This window comes from Petromyzon marinus, chromosome 2 (genome assembly GCF_048934315.1).
Source record: "Petromyzon marinus isolate PM22_M1 ecotype Great Lakes invasive population chromosome 2, UKy_Petmar_22M1.pri1.0, whole genome shotgun sequence".
NCBI classification, from domain to species: Eukaryota; Metazoa; Chordata; class Hyperoartia; order Petromyzontiformes; family Petromyzontidae; genus Petromyzon; species Petromyzon marinus.
In genome coordinates, this window is record NC_133668.1 from 8,447,446 (window position 1) to 8,467,661 (window position 20,216).

Consider the following 20,216-nt stretch of genomic DNA (forward strand, 5'->3'; position numbering starts at 1 on the left):
TATGCTCAAACAACCCTGATAGCTTCGCACGGACGGCTGTGAATTAATGAAAGACGCAATTTTTTCCACGTTTACTCAAATCGTTTGTAGCTTACTCCGGTGCACGATGACGACGCGCTGTTAGTGCAGCTGCAGTCCTGTCAGTGCGTTCGGCCGATCGGTTACGGCGAGATCGGCGCTCGGTGAATAAATAAGCGTTTGCTCTCCTGATGTTTCAGAGGCGTGGAAAAAACCCAAAAAATACATTTTCATCGTTTGACGCCAAGGTCGCGCAAATGGGGCCCTCCACTTAAACGCGTGACGCAAACGGAGAGACACGTTCGTGTGACGTGCTGATTGTCACATGTCAGCTCGAGAGGCAAGATAGTGCAACATAAAGGGGGGCTTTTGGAGAGAGCTCACCACCCACGTGGGGCCAGATAAAGGGCATTCTTGTTAATATCATAAAATCAGCGAGCCATTTCGTCGCCGTACTCACATTCTGTGTATTGTGTAAGTGGAAAAGGAAAGAAAAATAACCATAGCTTTCATGGCCAACGCGATTGCAAAGATCAAGAATTTTTTAATTTGAGAAATTGTTTGGCGTGTGGGGGCTATTAATTTGTGTTTCAGCAAACAACGTTTGGATTGGACTTTGTTGAATAAGGGCCAGCGAATTGAGAGATCAACAGTGAAATAACCCATCCCTCTTCACACACTTCCCTTGCTCGCTCGATATTTTTGACAAGTTTAAAGCAAAAGCATCCCAGCAGTTATTGTGTTTTGCGGTATACTGATCTGTGTTACAATGCTCTCACTTCGATCATTAACCTGTATCTAACGACAACATTAAGTCCCCGATCAGTGTAAGTGTAGTGAGTCCAACTGAGTCGCAGACGTTGTCTTAGGAGCAACACGTTTATTAACTATTTGCACAACATACTCCAGGGCTATTAACACAACATACCATCGGGTGGTGACCACCCAACTAAACACGCTACGGCGGAACTAGACACGGTTCCGCTATCCCGGTCCGGACCACAAGCTGGGTCCCGGACCGCGTGGCTGGAGGCTTCTTCAAGCTTGACGTGGATCTCCTGCCTCTCCAACAGTAAGAACCCCGAGCCCCTCACAGGGCCCCCCCTTATATCGGGTCGGGCTGGGGCTGGCTCCGCCTCTCGCCCCGCCCACCTTCTCGATCTCTCTCGCCCTTGCCCGAAGGCTCTCGAGAGTTCTTCCCGGACCACGTGACCACCCATTGGCCCCCTCCACCGGTGCCCCCCCCTCCAGTATCATCCGGTCACATGTCCCCAGTTCAGCCACAGTAACATGCTCCCAACGTAACCCTAGCTGGCTGACACTCTCTCGCTCTCTCAACGGGAGCCCGCAACGCACGCTGTGTGTGGTGCCACCGCGCTTAACCACCACTCACCCATGCCCCCACTAAGGCTGATGCTACACCCCGTATCCGGGGTGTACACACAACAGTATACATCCCGCCGTGGCCTCGCAGGCCCGGCACCACACAGTGACATTCCCAGTCACTACATAAGTACAAGAATGCACTTCTCCATACTACTGAGACAGAAAGAGGAACACATGGATTAACGATCATACACAAGTTAGAGACATCAATGTTGACCGTTAAGAACTGTAACTGGGCTTGGGCAGGACATGTCGCTTAAGGAAACGGTGGCCGTTGGCTGCGACTAACGATGGAATGACAGTCAAAGGAGGAAAACACATGCGAGAGTACGTCCACCGTGGAGATGCAGTGAAGATAATGGTTCTTGTGCAGGTGCTAGATGAATCATTGTATCGCAAGACTGAGAGATGGCCGCAGCTTGGCGAGGACTTCATCCAGCAGTGGATCGACCATGGCCGATGATAATGACTTACTACATTACTACATTCCCTGATTTACCATTTCCTCCAAGTCTAACACTGAATTTTGTTGGTCCTCTGTACATAATTGACGTTTCACCGTATACGGGCCAGGATATCTGCTGTGTTTGATCTTAATGACACTGTTTTCTTCTTCACATAAACCACTTCTTCTTGTGAATACAAGGCACTTATGTAATGTGCACCCTCGCAATTGTCAGTCAAGAGTGTGCAGATGCAATGCAAGGAGCAGTGGCGCAGTGATTAGCGCACTGCACTACGAACGTCAGTGGCGAGTGATATCTGAGCTGGTCCAGTGCAGCCTCCTTTACCAACCCGCACTGACCAGCATGGTGAAGGATGATCAAACAACCTCCGTAACTGACACGAGGTGGGGAGGCCCATCATCTAGCAGTGGATTGAGTAACGGACTGCCAATTATCGTTTTGTAATTATGAATAGGAACGAAATCGATGCACGGCCCATGGAAAAATTCCCACTGCCGGCTCTCGTGACCACTAGTTCAAATGAGCACCGGCCTAAAGTCGTTTTGAGCCGGGAGACGCTTTGACTTTGAGTTGGATTTGAGGATTCGAATCATATCCACAACTTTCAGGGAAGATGCCACATATACGTTTCCGTTTGAAAGTACTAATAAATAATCGAATTAGTGTCACGCTAATTTGTGACACCTCTCGGTGCTATAGCATCTTTTCGCACAAAATGAAATGTCCATTTCTAAAAAAAAGTTCAGCCTCTTCATATTTGTTGGGCAAGTTTCTGCAGCTGCGATCAAATTAGCCTGAATGCTCCCAGTCTCATCAGGTCTCAGAGGTTAAGGCCGGTTAGTACTCTGGAAGGTTAGTCTGGTTAGCATTTTCTGAAGATTAGCCCCGTTTGTACTGTGGAAGATTGGACCTGTTAATACACTGGAATATAGGCCTGGATAGTGAATGGAGGAGACTGCCTGGGAATGGCAGGCATCGTAGTCTCGGGGATGCGGAATGTGCTGGCTTTGGAAGTTTATTAATAGATGCTGTAATCTCTTTGTGCAGAGTTTCACCTCCCAGCATGCATGGGTGTTCTCCGGGTGCTCCAATTTTTTCCCACAAGCCAAACAGTCGTAAAAAAAATGTTGGCGAAACATCTCAATGCAGGAAGGAACACTGTTGAGACTCAATGAGGTGTTCCTGTGCAAATAAAGTCATTGTAATTGACGATTAAATTATATATAGTTTTATCATTCTGCTGTGGGCCGAAGGCCTCCTCCTTATGTCGTGTCAGTCATGGGCGTTGTGTAAGCTTCACTTCCCGTTGATTGATATGTTAGCTGCGCCCAGAAGTCTAACCCAGGCCACCAGTTTCAGAGTTCAGTGTGCAAACTATTGTCCCACCTACATTAAAAAGAATAATTATGATGACGACGATGATGGTGGTGAGTTAATTGTCTCCCGTGCCATGTGTCCTGGCAGTGCTCGGAAGAGGAGCTGGACGTCGGCACGGAGTGTCTGCACGTGGCTCTGCAGTACGGGGGCACACGCGCTCGCCTGCTGGATGGCCCCGACAACCTGTGGAAGGTACATAAGCCCTCTCTACCCCCTCCTCTACCCCTCCTCTACCCCTCCTGGCCAGTCAGCCTTTCCTCGCTCGACCACTTCTCCCTCCCGTGCCACCCCAAACACGAGGCTTCTGCCCTTAGCCAGCCTGGCACGGCTGACGGACAGTTTTGTCTTGTCCCCTTTAGCCGAGCTTAAAAGGCTCCTTTTGACCTCTTGACCCTTTCGCTCTGCAATCCCCCCCCCCCGCCCCAATGCTTGCCCCCACCCCCCTCGACTGCGTAAAGGCTCCATAGCGTAGCGCACTGAACCCGCTCCTGGCTTCTCGCTTCCCCATAAAACCTGGAACACAGCGAATCATCGATCGCTTTCGGACATCGCACCCCCGACATGCTCGCCCGTCTCCCACGCAAGACGGCTCCACCTGAGACTGCAGAGCAGAACAACAAACGGGACTCACGTGGCCACCTACCACGCGCCCATCAAGAGCATTTAGCGGGGCGCGATCCAGCGCCGTCAAACGGCGAAGGGGATTCGAGACATCGCTTCTAGAACCTTCGTTTCCATCCCAAAAGTCGCTGGCTTTTCTCTGCGACGTGCCGTACGACAGAAGACGATGCGCAGTGCAAGTTGGGTAAACGCGACGAGACTTTTAGAGGAAAGCCAGAGGCTAACGTTGTGCTTGTAATTGACTTTTCAGCAGCCGTTCTCACTTAAAGGCCCACTCTCGATGTCACTCGGCAGCGTAGAGTATATTTTATGAGGCTCATCTTTACGAGACGTCTCCAAAGGCCCTCTTGTGCCGTTTCATTTCGTCTTTGGGTTCCTTATTACCGTGGACTAACGGGCATGCTTTAGTGAGGTATTTTTTCCGGCCCTTTATTAAATAACCGCTTGGTTTTAAAAAGGAACTTGTGGTGAAAGTCGGTGTATAATGTTGATCTCTGTTTTCCGTCCAGGTGACTTACAAAAAGGATCTGTACGCTGCGGAAGCCATCATGAAAGGTATGCAGCGACACGCGTGTTCCACGCTTTGTGTCGTGTGCCGTGGTCATCAAATGCTGTACAGAGACAAAGATCCCCCGTATAGCCCGCACAGAGAGCATCTATGAAGGCCGGCACGGCACACGATGGGGTGGGTTGTCAGAACCATGTCCGCCCGCCTTTGTCTCCTGAGTGGTAATGTTTAGGCACCGCACATGGTAGTTATTTAAGTCTGAGTCGACCTAGAGGAGGCCCAACACCAATTCAGATTATTGTCACAGGTGTTGGTGGCTGTGGGTGGTAATCATACTGGGATCACCGGGTTCATTGTGCAGCACGCTAACTGCTACACTACCGGTCCCCCAATGTCGTACACACACACACATCGTGCACACTTTGTATGTACAATGCACACATGCTCAAAAAAACACACACACAGAGGCGATTTATCAATTTTCCTAGGTTTATTTAACGTCATGAAAACGCCCGAGTGCTGGTGAAAAGAATTCCCCGCTGTAATTGGCGGCTCTGCGGAATTGCATTCCAGCGCAGATTGGATTAGTGGTTCATATTTAGGATGTGTTGCTGCTTTGGAAGAGCGTGACACAGGAAATGGCACACTTTGAAAGCGGAAATCTGTAACATTTGCCAGGGGGGGGGGGGGGGGGCGAAGGGGGGCGAGCTGAGTTGAGGTCATTAACGCATTCTAAGTCACGACACATTTATCGGGCTTAGGTCAATCAGTCTGTTGCCTTTGACCAAAGTCGTTCGGAATTAACTCGGTCTGGTTGGATCTTACATTCAGGAGGCTCCTGACAAGTTTTTTGCAGGACCCTTGCTATGGAAACGTCTGTCGAGTGATTTACAGGTAATTTTTCAAATTTGCCAAAATGTGGACAGTTGACGCCAGCACACGATGGCCTACTCTTGTCACTGGCGTCCCGGGACCCTTGACGTTTGCTGTGAAGCAGACCACGTGTATTTTTTTACGGTCGCTTCACCCGCATTATTGATTGGAGTGGCCGCTGGATTCGAACTATGAACCTCTGCGACAAGCGACGAACGTGCTACCACATTGGGCCATGTCGCTGCCCTCGACAGTGTTGTACTGTACTATGCTCCAGCGTCTACGCTCTCTGCCTATGCCAACCCGTACCGACCAGCGTGATAAAGCATGGTCACGATAACCCCCCTCCCACGACTTAAGCGGTGTCGAACGGCCCTCATCCAGCAGTGGATTAACAAGGGGCTGTACGCTTTGTCAATCAAACCAAGCCCCAGTGGTTTCATATCGAGCAACCCATTTTTTGTTTCCCGTCACGAGAACGCTAAATAGGGGCTTGCATTGTTCTGCGGTGAAGGGGCACGAAGTCGAGATGCCACGCTTTACTTTAAAGTCGCTCATGGGTATTCTGAGGGCACAAGCCGTGACTGATGGAGTAAGAGAGTACTTAGCGTTTGGCGCAGCATCAAGAGGCATTATATTACCGGCGCATTACAGTAATGTGCTACGTAGGGAAATGAAACAATAGAAACACCGGATTATGTTATATTTATCTTATTCTTCTTGAATTCTCTGCCGAAGGGCAGGCTCTTTGTGTCAAGTTAACTCCCCCACTATTTGATCGAGCGCTCTGATTTTTATTCGGCATAGGCGCACCGCCTGTGCACAAGTCACTGAGCGGCATCAGCCTCTTCTTCCTCCTGGCCTGTTCCCCAACATCCCGAGCAGAGCTGGAATTCAGCCAAATTAAGTGCAGAATCAAATTTGACGTGATGGGGTTTTTGTTGTTGTGTGCAGACCATCAACTCGCTACACTTGAGAAGCCGATTTATTTTGTCACAGATGACTGAAATGTGGATTTGAACCCAGGGTCTCTGCAGTGGCAGCTCAGTGCTCTGCCCTCTGAGCCACGTGGCCTTTTCTAGACGTCTTCTGAACCTAAAATATAAAATCAACTATTATTATTTTTTCCATTTAAGGCCCACTGAGCTATATAGCTCTTTTTCAGAAGCGACCTGGCCACAAATGATAGCTTGACAAAGTGGCTTATCACATGAAAATGTATTCCAGTCAAGTACTCGAAACACACGTTTCTAAATGCGGAGGGAAAAAACCAGAGGACCCACAGAAAAATCTACACGACCATGGGGAGAGAGATAAACATGCAGACTCCAAATATACAGGCTTCAGGGTCGACATCGAACCCACGACCTGTATACCAGGCGAGGTAGTTAATATCTCACCCCTCTGGTGCCCTGAACCTGCTCTGGCACTCTGCACATTTACTGTTGGCTTTTATCGAGGGTTTTTTCATCCATTTGCCGTGATATCCACATCCCAAAACTTGTTTACGGTCTAATTCCGTTATTTATCAACACCATTCAAGTCGTCTTGTTTTGTCAACATGCACAAATGTGACTTTGAGCGCCACCGTACTTCATGGGTTTCACTGCATACGTCCTTTGTCACGTGATGCTCACGATGGGCAGCAGGATGATGCACTGTTGGCTCTTGTGCCTCACAGCAAGAAAGTCCTGGGTTCGATTCCCGACTCGTGCGCCTTCTGCGTGCAGATTGTACGTTCTCCCCCTGTTCCGCATGATGTTTCCTCCTGGACTCTAGCGGTGGTTTCCTTTCGCTGCTAAAGAATCAGAATCTTTGTTTAGACTGGAGGAATCCGATGAGCTACGGAGCTCTTTTTCACAGATTTCCAGCAAAAAATATCCTGCTTCATGGTCCCGCTTGTTCACCAGTCTCTCGAAGCGGGCGTGAGTCACCCCGACCGTTCGTCTCTCACTGTCCACGGGATAGGCAAGCGGCCTTCTTCTGCCACCGCGGTTCCAACAATCTGCGCGCCCATTTAAGGTCCTTGCAATACGAAACGAAAAAAAACAACAACAACAAGGGATTGTGGAAGGAAACGGGGAAAGGAAAGCATTGGGGAAAGAAAGAGGCGTTTATTCAACCGCTGGGACGTTGGGGTCGCGCTCGCCGCTTGAAAGCAAGCCGAGGCTGCAGGCAGACGTGGCCCTCCGCTGGCATTTCCAGGCGCATCCCCGCCGATGCCCTCCTCGCACGCGCCATCATCTCGCGGGACGCAGATCCTATCTTCGGCCGATTTTAGCTTTCTGTTTTTGTCGCTGTTATGTCGTGCAGCGGAGCGAGTCACGACAACGCGGTTCGAAGGGGGTGGGCGGGGTGGCTGCGCAGTTGGGGGGGGGGGGGGCGGGGGGGGTTGGGGAGGGGAAGTCTTAGGGGGGTGCGCCAGGGGGGCTTCGTTTGTCGGGAGAGGCGACAGCCGTGCACGTTTGGGGGATGGCGGAGACATCGCGGGGGAGGACGAGGCGCTGGTCGGATGCGCGCCGATGCGATATGCGGGGGTGGGGGTGACAGGAGTGAGTGCGTGCGTGTGCCGTGAAGGAGGAAACAAAAGCACAAACATAAAGACTCGGCAGAGAGAGAGAGAGATGGTCGCATGTCACGCGAGGTGCGATATTGGCGCTTTGGTTTAGTTGGTTTCGTTTGTGAACAATCTTGAGGCTAAATCCATCCCAACACTTTCATGGAACGCAATGGCAAACTCATCCGAGGGCAAAGTGCATGCAGGCTTGGAAACACATAGGACTAACGATGCATGCGAAAGGCTTCGTCCGACATACGAGATGAAGCTATTTGTAGCTATTGGCGAAACGTCGTGCTCAGATTTTAATGTTGTGGCTTGGCTGTCCAACACATTGGTGTGCCGTACTAGTGACGAATTGGCACGTTCTGTTCACGTGACTAACCTTAATAATTGGCTGTGTCGGGTGGTGGCGGGGATTAACGACACATTTATATATTTACGCGATCGAACCCCAAAAAAAAAACCTGAATTATGGATATACGGGTCTTGGTCGCAATCGTGCCTTTTGCCGTCTAGAAGCCACCCGTTGTGGGTATTACTGCTATTAGTCTTGAGTCTCTTGGTAGGATCCATAACCAAGAGCGCGTGCTGTGGCTGAGAGAGGGGGCTTCGGTCTCCCCACGGTGAGACTGAAATCGCTTCATCGCCGTTCTTGCCCATTCGTCAAACAATCCCCCACATCAACGTTTGGCCGCACGCTTTGATGAGGCGATGTCTTGTAACAGGATGAGCATGCGCTCGGGAATAGGCGACGACGAGGTTTGTTCAAATGTTGCTTGGTCAGTGTGGCCATACCGTCGCTCATCATACGCTGCGATGTGATATGGTAAAGTAATGATAACAAAGATAATGTACAGCCCTTTGTATGTATGTATGCTCAACTTAGTTTGCACCGTGCGTAGCCAACCGTGCTAATCAAAGGTGCGGGGGAAGGACAACAGACAAACTTGTCAGATTAGTGCTGGATGAAGGCCTCCCCACGCCGTGTCAGTAATGGGATTTGTTTGGTCAGTGTGGGTTAATGAGGTGATCGTGGGCTTGGGGGTTGGGGGGGGGGGGCAGCAGGGCCTGTTCAGATATCACTCGCCACTGATGTTAGCCGTGTATGTCTAGGAATAAGACTGAGATTTATGGCACGGTGGGCACACCACTGCGTCACAGCACACCCGTTCGTCGTAAAAGAGAATAGAGTTCGGAGTTAGAGGCGATAAAAATACAGCTCCGCATTATGGTGCCGTACAAATTACAAGTAGAACATGCACAGTTGGAGAGTTCAGAGAAGAGGGCATTTTTAAGTGCAGGTTCTTGTACGTGGGTTGTGTTTTCAATGAGGTTTCATGAGGTGTTTATGCGCTGAAGATGGCTCACGGTGCAATTGGCGGACGTGTTGGGTGGTTTTTTTGTTTGTTAGTGCAGGGAAAGATGAGGCATACCGATGCTCATAAGCCCGCCGAGGTGCAGGTTGTCAAAGGGATTTTGACGGTTCGGAGGAGGGCCTTCATCCAGCAGCGGAAAAATCATTGGCTGATGATTAGGATGGTTAGAATCTTAATGCGAGCACTTTGCAAGATGCTCTACGAATAGGGTAAAAGCCGCGGGGTATGTGGGCAGTGTTCAAGAGGAGGCGAATATTTTTAATCTCTCGAGCAAAAGTTAAGGGTCTCATTTTGGGCTTTTTCTCAACTCGCGTTGGTGAGAGCCACGTCTCTGCATCGGGTCGCCACTTCTGCCTTCCCGCCGAGCGACAGCTTGTGCACTCGTTTCACCGAGCCTAAGAGGAAAGGGATTCTGAATGAAGTCGACTCTCAACCGCGATTTGACCTCTCGGCATTCCAATTGTGTGAGTCGCTCGCTGCGACCGCTGCGCCACCCGCCCAGTTCCTCCCATGGAGACGAACGATTTCCCGTCGTCGCGTGTCGGCGCGTGCGTGCGTGCGTGCGTGCCCCCTCAATCTGGCCAAATTGCCCTTTGATGTGCGACTCGGATTAGACTTGCTCCGAGCGGAGGTTACTTCCTGCGACTCGCGCCACCACCCGTCGTCCTCGCTTCCGCGGTTATCGCTGTTCCTCTGGGCACGAGAAACCGCGAGCGGAGCAAGCGTGAGCGAATGAGCCGGCGTATGTTTACTCGCAGGGTCACTCTTAAACAAAATACAATAACAGGAAGTGTTTTGTTGCTTAACCCATGCGACACCCCTCAATTGCCCTTCCTGTGTTGGAAGTACTTGTGTAATTAAACTCATTTCGACGTGGGGTTTTTTTTCTCGCATTAACTTTTCGTGGCAACAGTGACACGGCAGAAAAATACAAACCTCCGTAGGTTTGAATGACGAACGTGGTGGGAGGGTGGGGGGTGGGGTGCTCAGGACGATTTCAGATATCACTCGCTACTTATGGTTAGCAGTGGTCGGAAATCCAACTCAGGTCGCCGGTTTCATAGCGCAGCGTAAAAATCACTGCGGCACTGCTACATTTGAATGATATTCGTGTAACAATGTATCAGTGAAATTTTGATTTAAAGCTTTCGTGACTGCAGGGATTCATATTCTTGGTTCTTTCGGTAAAGTCACGTAGAAGGGAAACAATAAAATAATAAAAATGTAAAGCAATGAAATTCTCACGACGTTTCGACAGCAACACAAGCAATCATCATCAGGTGTGAAAACCACAGCAAGAAAATTGTTATTATTTTATTGTTCCCCTTCTACGTGACTTTACCGAAAGAACCAAGAATATAATGTATCAGTGGTGAGATGGTGTTTCCCTTGCTTGGTATGCAAGTTTAATCTTCTCGTCGTGGTGAACAGAGTGGATTTTCTCCACATTTATAAACATGCGTTCAAATCTTTTCGCTGCTCCTATAAATTCGCATGTATGAGTGAGCTCTCATGTGTGTGCAGGTCGCCTTTGAAAAAGAGCTAATAGGTCAGTGAGCTTTACCTGGTTGAAAAAAAAAAGTTTTGTTTTAGCGTTCATTAATTAATTTGCCCTTCACCTATTCAAAGAGAAACGCTGAATATATTAGTTATGTAATTGTACATACTACGCGTAATTGCGGCTTCGCTAATCCAGCAGTGGCTCACCGGAGGGCGGTAAGTTATAATTTAACACGCTGCTGCTGCGATGTTTCGCCACTTGTGGTAACACTCAACGTGTTAAGACGCTGCTGGCAGGCCTCTGACGCAGACGTTGCGTTCATTACTCCAGATGAGACGTGGGCGAGGGGGGAGTTTTTCGAACTTGTATTCAAAGGGAAAATATTCGTGACCAATTAGGGCTCGGTTGTCTTGCACAGGGGTCAAAGTGCAAACGAGCGGGAGGGTGGGTGAAACACTCCCATTCTTGTAGAACCTAACAACAATAAGCATTCAAATGTGTGCAGTTGCTCAACACAGAACTGCGTGTGCAGTGTGATAATTATTTATGTCAAGGGTTTTCAGCCGCATGGATCCTACGAAATTTTGGGATCATGATTTGTTGCTGTTAACATACAGGTTGGTGAACGTAGCACCTCCTGTGCACTTGCCACGAATGAACCACAATACCTTGCTGACCTCGTCAAGGAGCATTAACCATCATGCGAACTCCGGTCAGCCTCGCAGCAGCGGCTGCTTTTGGCTGGCCATCGAACGAAGATGGTCACCGCATCACGCGCTTTTCTATGCGCTTCTGCGGCTCTCTGGAACACTCTTCCTTCTGATATAGGAAGCCACTGAAGCTATGCACTTTTAAATCTAAATAAAAAAACTAATTTCTTTAGAACTGCTTTTTGTGTTTCATTTGTTGTCCGTCCCCCCCCCCACCTCCGATTAGCACCGTCGGCAACATACGCTGCGAAAGAAGTTCAGCGTACGTACAGTGAGGGAAAAAAGTATTTGATCCCCTGCTGATTTTGTACGTTTGCCCACTGACAAATAAATGATCAGTCTATAATTTCAATGGTAGGTTTATTTGAACAGTGAGAGACAGAATAACAACAACAAAAAATCCAGAAAAACTCACGTCAAAAATGTTATACATTGATTTGCATTTTAATGAGGGAAATAAGTATTTGACCCCTCTGCAAAACATGACTTAGTACTTGGTGGCAAAAACCTTGTTGGCAATCACAGAGGTCAGACGTTTCTTGTAGTTGGCCACCAGGTTTGCACACATCTCAGGAGGGATTTTGTCCCACTCCTCTTTGCAGATCTTCTCCAAGTCATTAAGGTTTCGAGGCTGACGTTTGGCAACTCGAACCTTCAGCTCCCTCCACAGATTTTCTATGGGATTAAGGTCTGGAGACTGGCTAGGCCACTCCAGGACCTTAATGTGCTTCTTCTTGAGCTACTCCTTTGTTGCCTTGGCCGTGTGTTTTGGGTCATTGTCATGCTGGAATACCCATCCATGACCCATTTTCAATGCCCTGGCTGAGGGAAGGAGGTTCTCACCCAAGATTTGACGGTACATGGCCCCGTCAATCGTCCCTTTGATGCGGTGAAGTTGTCTTGTCCACTTAGCAGAAAAACACCCCCAAAGCATAATGTTTCCACCTCCATGTTTGACAGTGGGGATAGTGTTCTTGGGGTCATAGGCAGCATTCCTCCTCCAAACACGGCGAGTTGAGTTGACGACAAAGAGCTCCATTTTGGTCTCATCTGACCACAACATTTTCACCCAGTTGTCCTCTTAATCATTCAGATATTCATTGGCAAACTCAGACGGGCATGTATATGTGCTTTCTTGAGCAGGGGGACCTTGCGGGCACTGCAGGATTCCAATCCTTCACAGCGTAGTGTGTTACCAATTGTTTTCTTGGTGACTATGGTCCCAGCTGTCTTGAGATCGTTGACAAGATACTCCCGTGTAGTTCTGGGCTGATTCCTCACCGTTCTCATGATCATTGCAACTCCACGAGGTGAGCTCTTGCATGGAGCCCCAGGCCGAGGGAGATTGACAGTTCTTTTGTGTTTCTTCCATTTGCGAATAATCGCACCAACTGTTGTCACCTTCTCACCAAGCTGCTTGGCAATGGTCTTGTAGCCCATTCCAGCCTTGTGTAGGTCTACAATCTTGTCCCTGACATCCTTGGAGAGCTCTTTGGTCTTGGCCATGGTGGAGAGTTTGGAATCTGATTGATTGATTGCTTCTGTGGACAGGTGTCTTCTATACAGGTAACAAGCTGAGATTAGGAGCACTCCCTTTAAGAGTGTGCTCCTAATCTCAGCTCATTACCTGTATAAAAGACACCTGGGAGCCAGAATTCTTTCTGATTGAGAGGGGGTCAAATACTTATTTCCCTCATTAAAATGCAAATCAATTTATAACATTTTTGACATGCGTTTTTCTGGATTTTTTTGTTGTTATTCTGTCTCTCACTGTTCTAATAAACCTACTATTAAAATTATAGACTGATCATTTCTTCGTCAGTGGGCAAACGTACAAAATCAGCAGGGGATCAAATACTTTCTTCCCTCACTGTACATACATACAAACCTCGAGTGGCTGCCGAAGTGATGTGAACCATAGTCCAATACTAAATGCACGAATGGGAAACAGTCTATCCGTACCCGCGCGAGCGTAAGGGCCGAATTAATCCTCTAAGTGACGCATTGTTACATGCCCGGTAAATCGAGTGCTTTTTAAATAGAAAACCTGCATGAACTTAAGACGTAGCCTACAATCGTAATCCTAAGAAATCTACACGACTGCAAAGCACACACTTATGTTGCTCTCGCACTGGTATATGTAAGGCTTACACATGTAAAACGGTGTTCACACTCGGAGGAAACACAGAGTGTAATGGCTCCAATTACTCTATGATCCCGTCATGCAATGTGCCCATGAAATATCGTTTATCTGCGATTGCCTAGCCATTGCGAGATGCACTTCGCACAAGCGGTGGCGCCGTATGAAACAAAGCAAATCATTTGGTGGTGACGCTGCTGCTGCATTCACAGTGGTGCAGAAGCACAATTATCAAACAAAAAAACCTCAACACATTCGTCAATAACACTCTGGCCTTCAAGGGAAAACTACATAATAGGTGACATTCGGGGCAAAGGCCCTTCTTCATAGCACGCAAATGTATGCTTTGAAGAATGACTGAAATGTCAGCCTTCTTTTAAGGCCATGGTGTTATTGACGAATGTGTTGAGTTTAGTGGCGAATGATGGCTGTTGTTGTTGATGCTGATGGTTATGGCAGCGACACTGATAACAGAGCGGCGCTGATGGCGACGATGATGCTGTGTGCTCTGTGCCCGTCAACCTCTCCGTGCAGAGTCTCTGCACCGTCGCGTCGGCTGGGTGTCCGCAGGGGACGTGCCACTCTCTGACGCCGCCCTGCAGTTTCGCTCCGCCCTGCACGACTCTGTGGTGCTGGTACGGAAGGGGTGGGGATGGGGGCGGGGTGATGGGTGGGGGGGTCACGACCCTGACTGCCTGATTCCTGGGGTGACAGCTTACCCTGGCATGCTGCCTCCAGGCAGGATGATGCGTAGACGACTTAGCAGTTGATCAGTGTCTACCCAGTGTGGTTATTAGAGTAGGAAATGTAATTTGTTGCAATACAGGTTAAGAGAAGAATATATTGCATGGGTCACGTGTCTCATTGGAAATCACCTGCCCACTGGCCTGCCTGTGGTTTATTCTACCTGCCTGCTTAGTAGCATACCTACTTCTATACTTACACACATTTTCAATAGTCTACCTATCCACCTATCCTGCCAATCACCCACCAACGTTCCTGCCTTCGTATTTGTGTAACTGCCTGCCCACCTACCCAACCGCCTGCCAACTCGCTATCTCCTTATCATCGCACCCACTTGCATGCCTACTCACCAACCGGCTCGCTCGCCTCCTCACCACATATAAAAGGACGACTCTTAAGAACCACCTTGCGAACTCTCTTAAAGGACGACTCTTAAGAACCGCCTTGCGAACGCTCTTAAAGGACAACTCTTAAGAACCGCCTTGCGAACTCTCTTAAAGGACAACTCTTAAGAACCGCCTTGCGAACTCTCTTAAAGGACAACTCTTAAGAGCCGCCTTGCGAACTCTCTTAAAGGACGACTCTTAAGAACCGCCTTGCGAACTCTCTTAAAGGACGACTCTTAAGAACCGCCTTGCGAACTCTCTTAAAGGACGACTCTTAAGAACCGCCTTGCGAACTCTCTTAAAGGACGACTCTTAAGAACCGCCTTGCGAACTCTCTTAAAGGACGACTCTTAAGAACCGCCTTGCGAACTCTCTTAAAGGACGTCTCTTAAGAACCGCCTTGCAAACTCTCTTAAAGGACGACTCTTAAGAACCGCCTTGCGAACTCTCTTAAAGGACGACTCTTAAGAACCGCCTTGCGAACTCTCTTAAAGGACGACTCTTAAGGACCGCCTTGCCAACTCTCTTAAAGGACGACTCTTAAGAACCGCCTTGCGAACTCTCTTAAAGGACGACTCTTAAGAACCGCCTTGCGAACTCTCTTAAAGGACGACTTTTAAGAACCGCCTTGCCAACTCTCTTAAAGGACGACTCTTAAGAACCGCCTTGCGAACTCTCTTAAAGGACGACTCTTAAGAACCGCCTTGCGAACTCTCTTAAAGGACGACTCTTAAGAACCGCCTTGCGAACTCTCTTAAAGGACGACTCTTAAGAACCGCCTTGCGAACTCTCTTAAAGGACGACTCTTAAAAACCGCCTTGCGAACTCTCTTAAAGGACGACTCTTAAGAACCGCCTTGCGAACTCTCTTAAAGGACGACTCTTAAGAACCGCCTTGCGAACTCTCTTAAAGGACGACTCTTAAGAACCGCCTTGCGAACTCTCTTAAAGGACGACTCTTAAGAACCGCCTTGCGAACCCTCTTAAAGGACGACTCTTAAGAGCCACCTTGCGAACTCTCTTAAAGGACGACTCTTAAGAACCGCCTTGCGAACTCTCTTAAAGGACGACTCTTAAGAACCGCCTTGCGAACTCTCTTAAAGGACGACTCTTAAGAACCGCCTTGCAAACTCTCTTAAAGGACGACTCTTAAGAACCGCCTTGCGAACTCTCTTAAAGGACGACTCTTAAGAACCGCCTTGCGAACTCTCTTAAAGGACGACTCTTAAGGACCGCCTTGCCAACTCTCTTAAAGGACGACTCTTAAGAACCGCCTTGCGAACTCTCTTAAAGGACGACTCTTAAGAACCGCCTTGCGAACTCTCTTAAAGGACGACTTTTAAGAACCGCCTTGCGAACTCTCTTAAAGGACGACTCTTAAGAACCGCCTTGCGAACTCTCTTAAAGGACGACTCTTAAGAACCGCCTTGCGAACTCTCTTAAAGGACGACTCTTAAGAACCGCCTTGCGAACTTTCTTAAAGGACGACTCTTAAGAACCGCCTTGCGAACTCTCTTAAAGGACGACTCTTAAGAACCGCCTTGCGAACTCTCTTAAAGGACGACTCTTAAGAACCGCCTTGCGAACTCTCTTAAAGGACGACTCTTGAGAACCGCCTTGCGAACTCTCTTAAAGGACGACTCTTAAGAACCGCCTTGCGAACTCTCTTAAAGGACGACTCTTAAGAGCCACCTTGCGAACTATCTTAAAGGACGACTCTTAAGAACCGCCTTGCGAACTCTCTTAAAGGACGACTCTTAAGAACCGCCTTGCGAACTCTCTTAAAGGACGACTCTTAAGAACCGCCTTGCGAACTCTCCTCGGCAATTCTGTGGGCGCGGATGATAATTCCGCGACGGCGGCTTGCGAGGGCCGAAAGCGACTCCTCTGCGATTCCTTCGTCCGACGGTGGATAGTCCGTGGCAGGCGACGATGAACCGCGAAAGGGAAAATAAACTCGACACGTCTCGGGCTCCGTCGAGCTTCGTGCTTTTCCGCGAATGGCCGATCGCGACGTGGAGGAACGGCGCGGCGGGAGCGGCGGTGACGGCCCTCCAGAAACCTCTCTACCCCTCGACGGGGTGCCGCCCGTAGGATCGGGGGCGCGTTGACAGACTCACAATGGCCGTGCCTTCTCTTGAGGAGCCGCGAAACCGCTGTGCGTTTCGTGAAAAGGAGTTGGGCGGGCGGCCGGGCGGGCGTGCGGGCGGGCACGGGGGAGCCTGCGGACTCGCGCGCGAGCGAGCATCCCGAGCCCGGGCTAAACGTGACGCCGTGGTTCTGGCAGCTCGGCTCAACACGAGTTGGAATGCCTGCTGGATTCCAACTCGTGTTGACCAGACAGGGGGCGAGCTTCAAGCCGGGGCAGCTTGGCTTCGCTAATTGTCGCTCGCCAACGTTTAGTCCGGTCACCCGTCTCACTTGACACCGCGTTCGTGTCGCGTTCTCATCGCGTTCGTGAGGCAGGCCGCGTTCCGCGCACGCGCGCGCGCAACAATGAACAACTTTAACAAACGCGCAGACGCCACGCCGTTCGGTCACGTGAGCGTGCACGCACAATCCAAAACGAATAATTACCGAGCAAGGGAAAAGAGAGACTGAAGCACAGTTCGATAAAAGCTCGGTCGTGGAATGGGGGATTTGCGTGCCTGCGTTTTGAAGTCACCCGGAGCGGACTTGTAACCCCCGAGCGGGCTCGCGTCTCCGGAAGGGGTTGGCGTTGGAGCGCGATCTCCCCTTTCATGTGGCGGCCGTGCGGGTACCTGCGGGTTCCAGCGTCCCTGTCCTTCTCGCTTACACCACCACCGGCACGCCCCCCCCCTCCACCCCACAACCTCCGCCGTCCCCCCTACCGACTCGCTCGGACCCCCCCCCCCCCCCCCTATTGTGTCGTGCCGCTGTTTGCGACCCCCGGCTTCCTGTCCGATAGGGATCTGGGCCCCGGCAACTGCCGGCAGCACGTGGGGACTGAACACACCGGGAGGATCGGCTTACCTCCCGGAGACAGGGAGAAAAAAAAAAGACGGCAAAGCGCGGGGGGTTCAGAGACGATGGGAGGGTGGGAGATGAGCGGTCACTACTGCGTGTGTTTACATCGGGGGCCTTCGTTTTCACCCGGCTTTGTGATTGTGTAAAGGAGACGTGTGTTTAAGTGCGGCATGCCGTGCAGGATTTCAGCGCGCGGAACCTCCGCACTTGGTTTTCGCGTCTCGCGGCGCAGGTAATTGCCGATTTTAGGCGCATCCCGTTACACCGAGTACGTGACAGTGATTGATGCCTTAACGAGAATGTAAATTTAAATGATTACGGTCACTTTCTCACGCGAGTATCTGTGCTATCTTGAAGCTTGTGTTTCAGCCGGAGAAAGGGGGGGAAGGTGTCGTGTTTTTGGTAAACGTGGAATAGAAGAAAAATAGCTGTGCGGTTACGTCAGGCTTAACCCCGTTGCCTCCCAAGGGGTCACTTCAGAAAGCACCCCCCCCCGCCCACCCACCCAACCAGAAAAACCTAACTGATAATTGTAACTTGAATACAAAATTATATATATATCAAAAATAAACGTGTAGTAACGTAATTACGATTGATTTAAGATTCGTTTGTGGAACTTTTTTCCACGAGTTAATATTTTGTCTGCCCCCCCGCCTCTGTCGTCAGGTGAAACGGGACGTTGCCGTGGCGACGCACAACGGCCAGGGGACCTCGCTGCTGCTGCAGGAGGAGGATGAGGAGGAGCACCTCCACAGCTTCGTCTGTGTGCGGGTGAGCAAGCACAGCGAGCACCTCCACAGCTTCGTCTGTGTGCGGGTGAGCAAGCACAGCGAGCAGCTCCACACCTGGCAGGGGATTAGATGTTACGTGTGTATGTTGAGCTTCTTTCGCAGCGTACGTAGCCAGCCCTGCTAATCTTGCGCTGTGCAAGACCCTCATATGCAATGCAATAACGTTTGGATTTTACATGGGGGTCTAAACGTAATCGCATCTCAAGACGCTGGAAAGAAACAGGCGGTGTATGGTTTATTTCTGTCGAGCGACGCGGTCGGTCTTCGTCGGAGAGAAAGAAAAGGAAGGTCATGAGGCTGGACTTGTGCAGGGAGGTCCATGGTGTGGATCGTTGGGTGAAGGGAGTTCCGGACTGTGGGGACAGCAGAGGAGCATGAGTGACCTCCCGCTGAGCCAAAGTTGACCGTGGGTGGTGGGCGGGGGGGAGGGGGTTTCGACTGTCACGTTCTCATGGTGGTGAAACGTTTAAGTCCCAAGTTGTATCGAGGTGGCTGGGTGGCTCAGGGGTCAGAAATCCTGGGTTTGAATCCAGGTTTCCACCACCTGTGATTAAAATGGGTTATCAAGTGTAGTGAGCCGATGGTCCTAGCCCAGTCAGCGATGAATTATACGGGGGGGGGGGAATAATTAAAATTGGGTTTTCACTTAATTTAACAAGATTTTCCTTGATCTAAAAATAACATTTATTGGTTTGGTTGCCATGATGTGATGAACATCCCCTATCACGAGAAATGTGGGAAATTGTGGCACTTCTGGTGTGGGTGAAAGATCACTTAAAGGTTATCTCAGAAGTGGTTCCGGGATGGCACCTTCTGCATAACTTTCTCGAATGCTTGGCATGATGTGTTGACCTTAAAGAACTTCAACTTGAAATTTCTCTGAACAATGTATTCACTCAAAAAATCATCGCACCTATATTCCAAGCAATCCAACTGGAAATTGAATGTCACATACTTGGCTTTGTACAAACGAATTGCCCGTTTTCCTTCGGCATCGTGAGATGTTTTGCAGATCTATGCTTAAAACGATTACCTTCCGCTTAATAACACGGCCGCCGGGGGGCAAATGCAAGCAGCGCATTCGGCTGCATGCAATCTGCACGGCCGGCAAGACGGGGAAGCTGGAGGGCGACGAGCCCGGGTGTTTAGGAGTGGCCCCGGGAGTGAGGTCATTGCAGGAATGTGCGAGCGCTGATTGGAGGCACACGAGGCCAAGGCACCTGCACAGAGGGGCGCCACCTCTCTCCTCCTCCTCCTCCGAGCGCGCGCCGCTATATCATCGGATACTTTGAGAGCCAGCAAGCGAGAACGCATCGCCCCCCCCCCCCGGAGAACCGCTTTCCTCTCATGGTCATCGTCGCTGTCGGTGTCATCTCCGTCTGTGTCCCGCAGCGGATGGCCGGACGGGCTAACGTGGGAGGCTAGTGCGGGGGCTGTCTCCAGCCGATTTGTCCGTAGCTCGCTCTTTTTTGTAAATCGTTAAGCGAAACGATGCACTGCTCTGAGCGCACGTGTGTGCGTGTGCGTGCGTGTGTGTGTGTGCGTGTGTGTGTGTGCCTGTGTGGGTGTGCGTGTGTGGGTGTGTGTGCGTGTGTGCGTGTGTGGGTGTGTGTGTGTGGGTGTGCGTGTGTGTGTGCGTGTGTGTGTGTGCGTGTGTAGGTGTGTGTGTGTGTGTGCGTGTGTGGGTGTGTGTGCCTGTGTGTGTGTGCGTGTGTGTGTGTGCGTGTGTGCGTGTGTGGGTGTGTGTGTGTGTGTGCGTGTGTGTGTGTGT

General features: G+C 50.1%; 1 protein-coding gene across 6 annotated transcripts in view; it reads left to right on the forward strand.

Annotated features, from left to right (window-relative positions):
- CRPPA (CDP-L-ribitol pyrophosphorylase A) overlaps positions 1–20,216 on the forward strand; it is a 54,228-nt gene that overhangs the window by 13,193 nt on the left and 20,819 nt on the right. For 5 of the 6 annotated variants that reach the window (XM_076069278.1, XM_076069282.1, XM_076069267.1 and 2 more), the window contains 4 exons: positions 3,336–3,440; positions 4,379–4,424; positions 14,072–14,172; positions 18,321–18,470. In XM_076069278.1, the coding sequence (XP_075925393.1) occupies positions 3,336–3,440; positions 4,379–4,424; positions 14,072–14,172; positions 18,321–18,470 (402 nt within the window). The remainder of the gene's footprint in view (positions 1–3,335; positions 3,441–4,378; positions 4,425–14,071; positions 14,173–18,320; positions 18,471–20,216) is intronic. The other variant, XM_076069271.1, reaches the window with a different exon arrangement.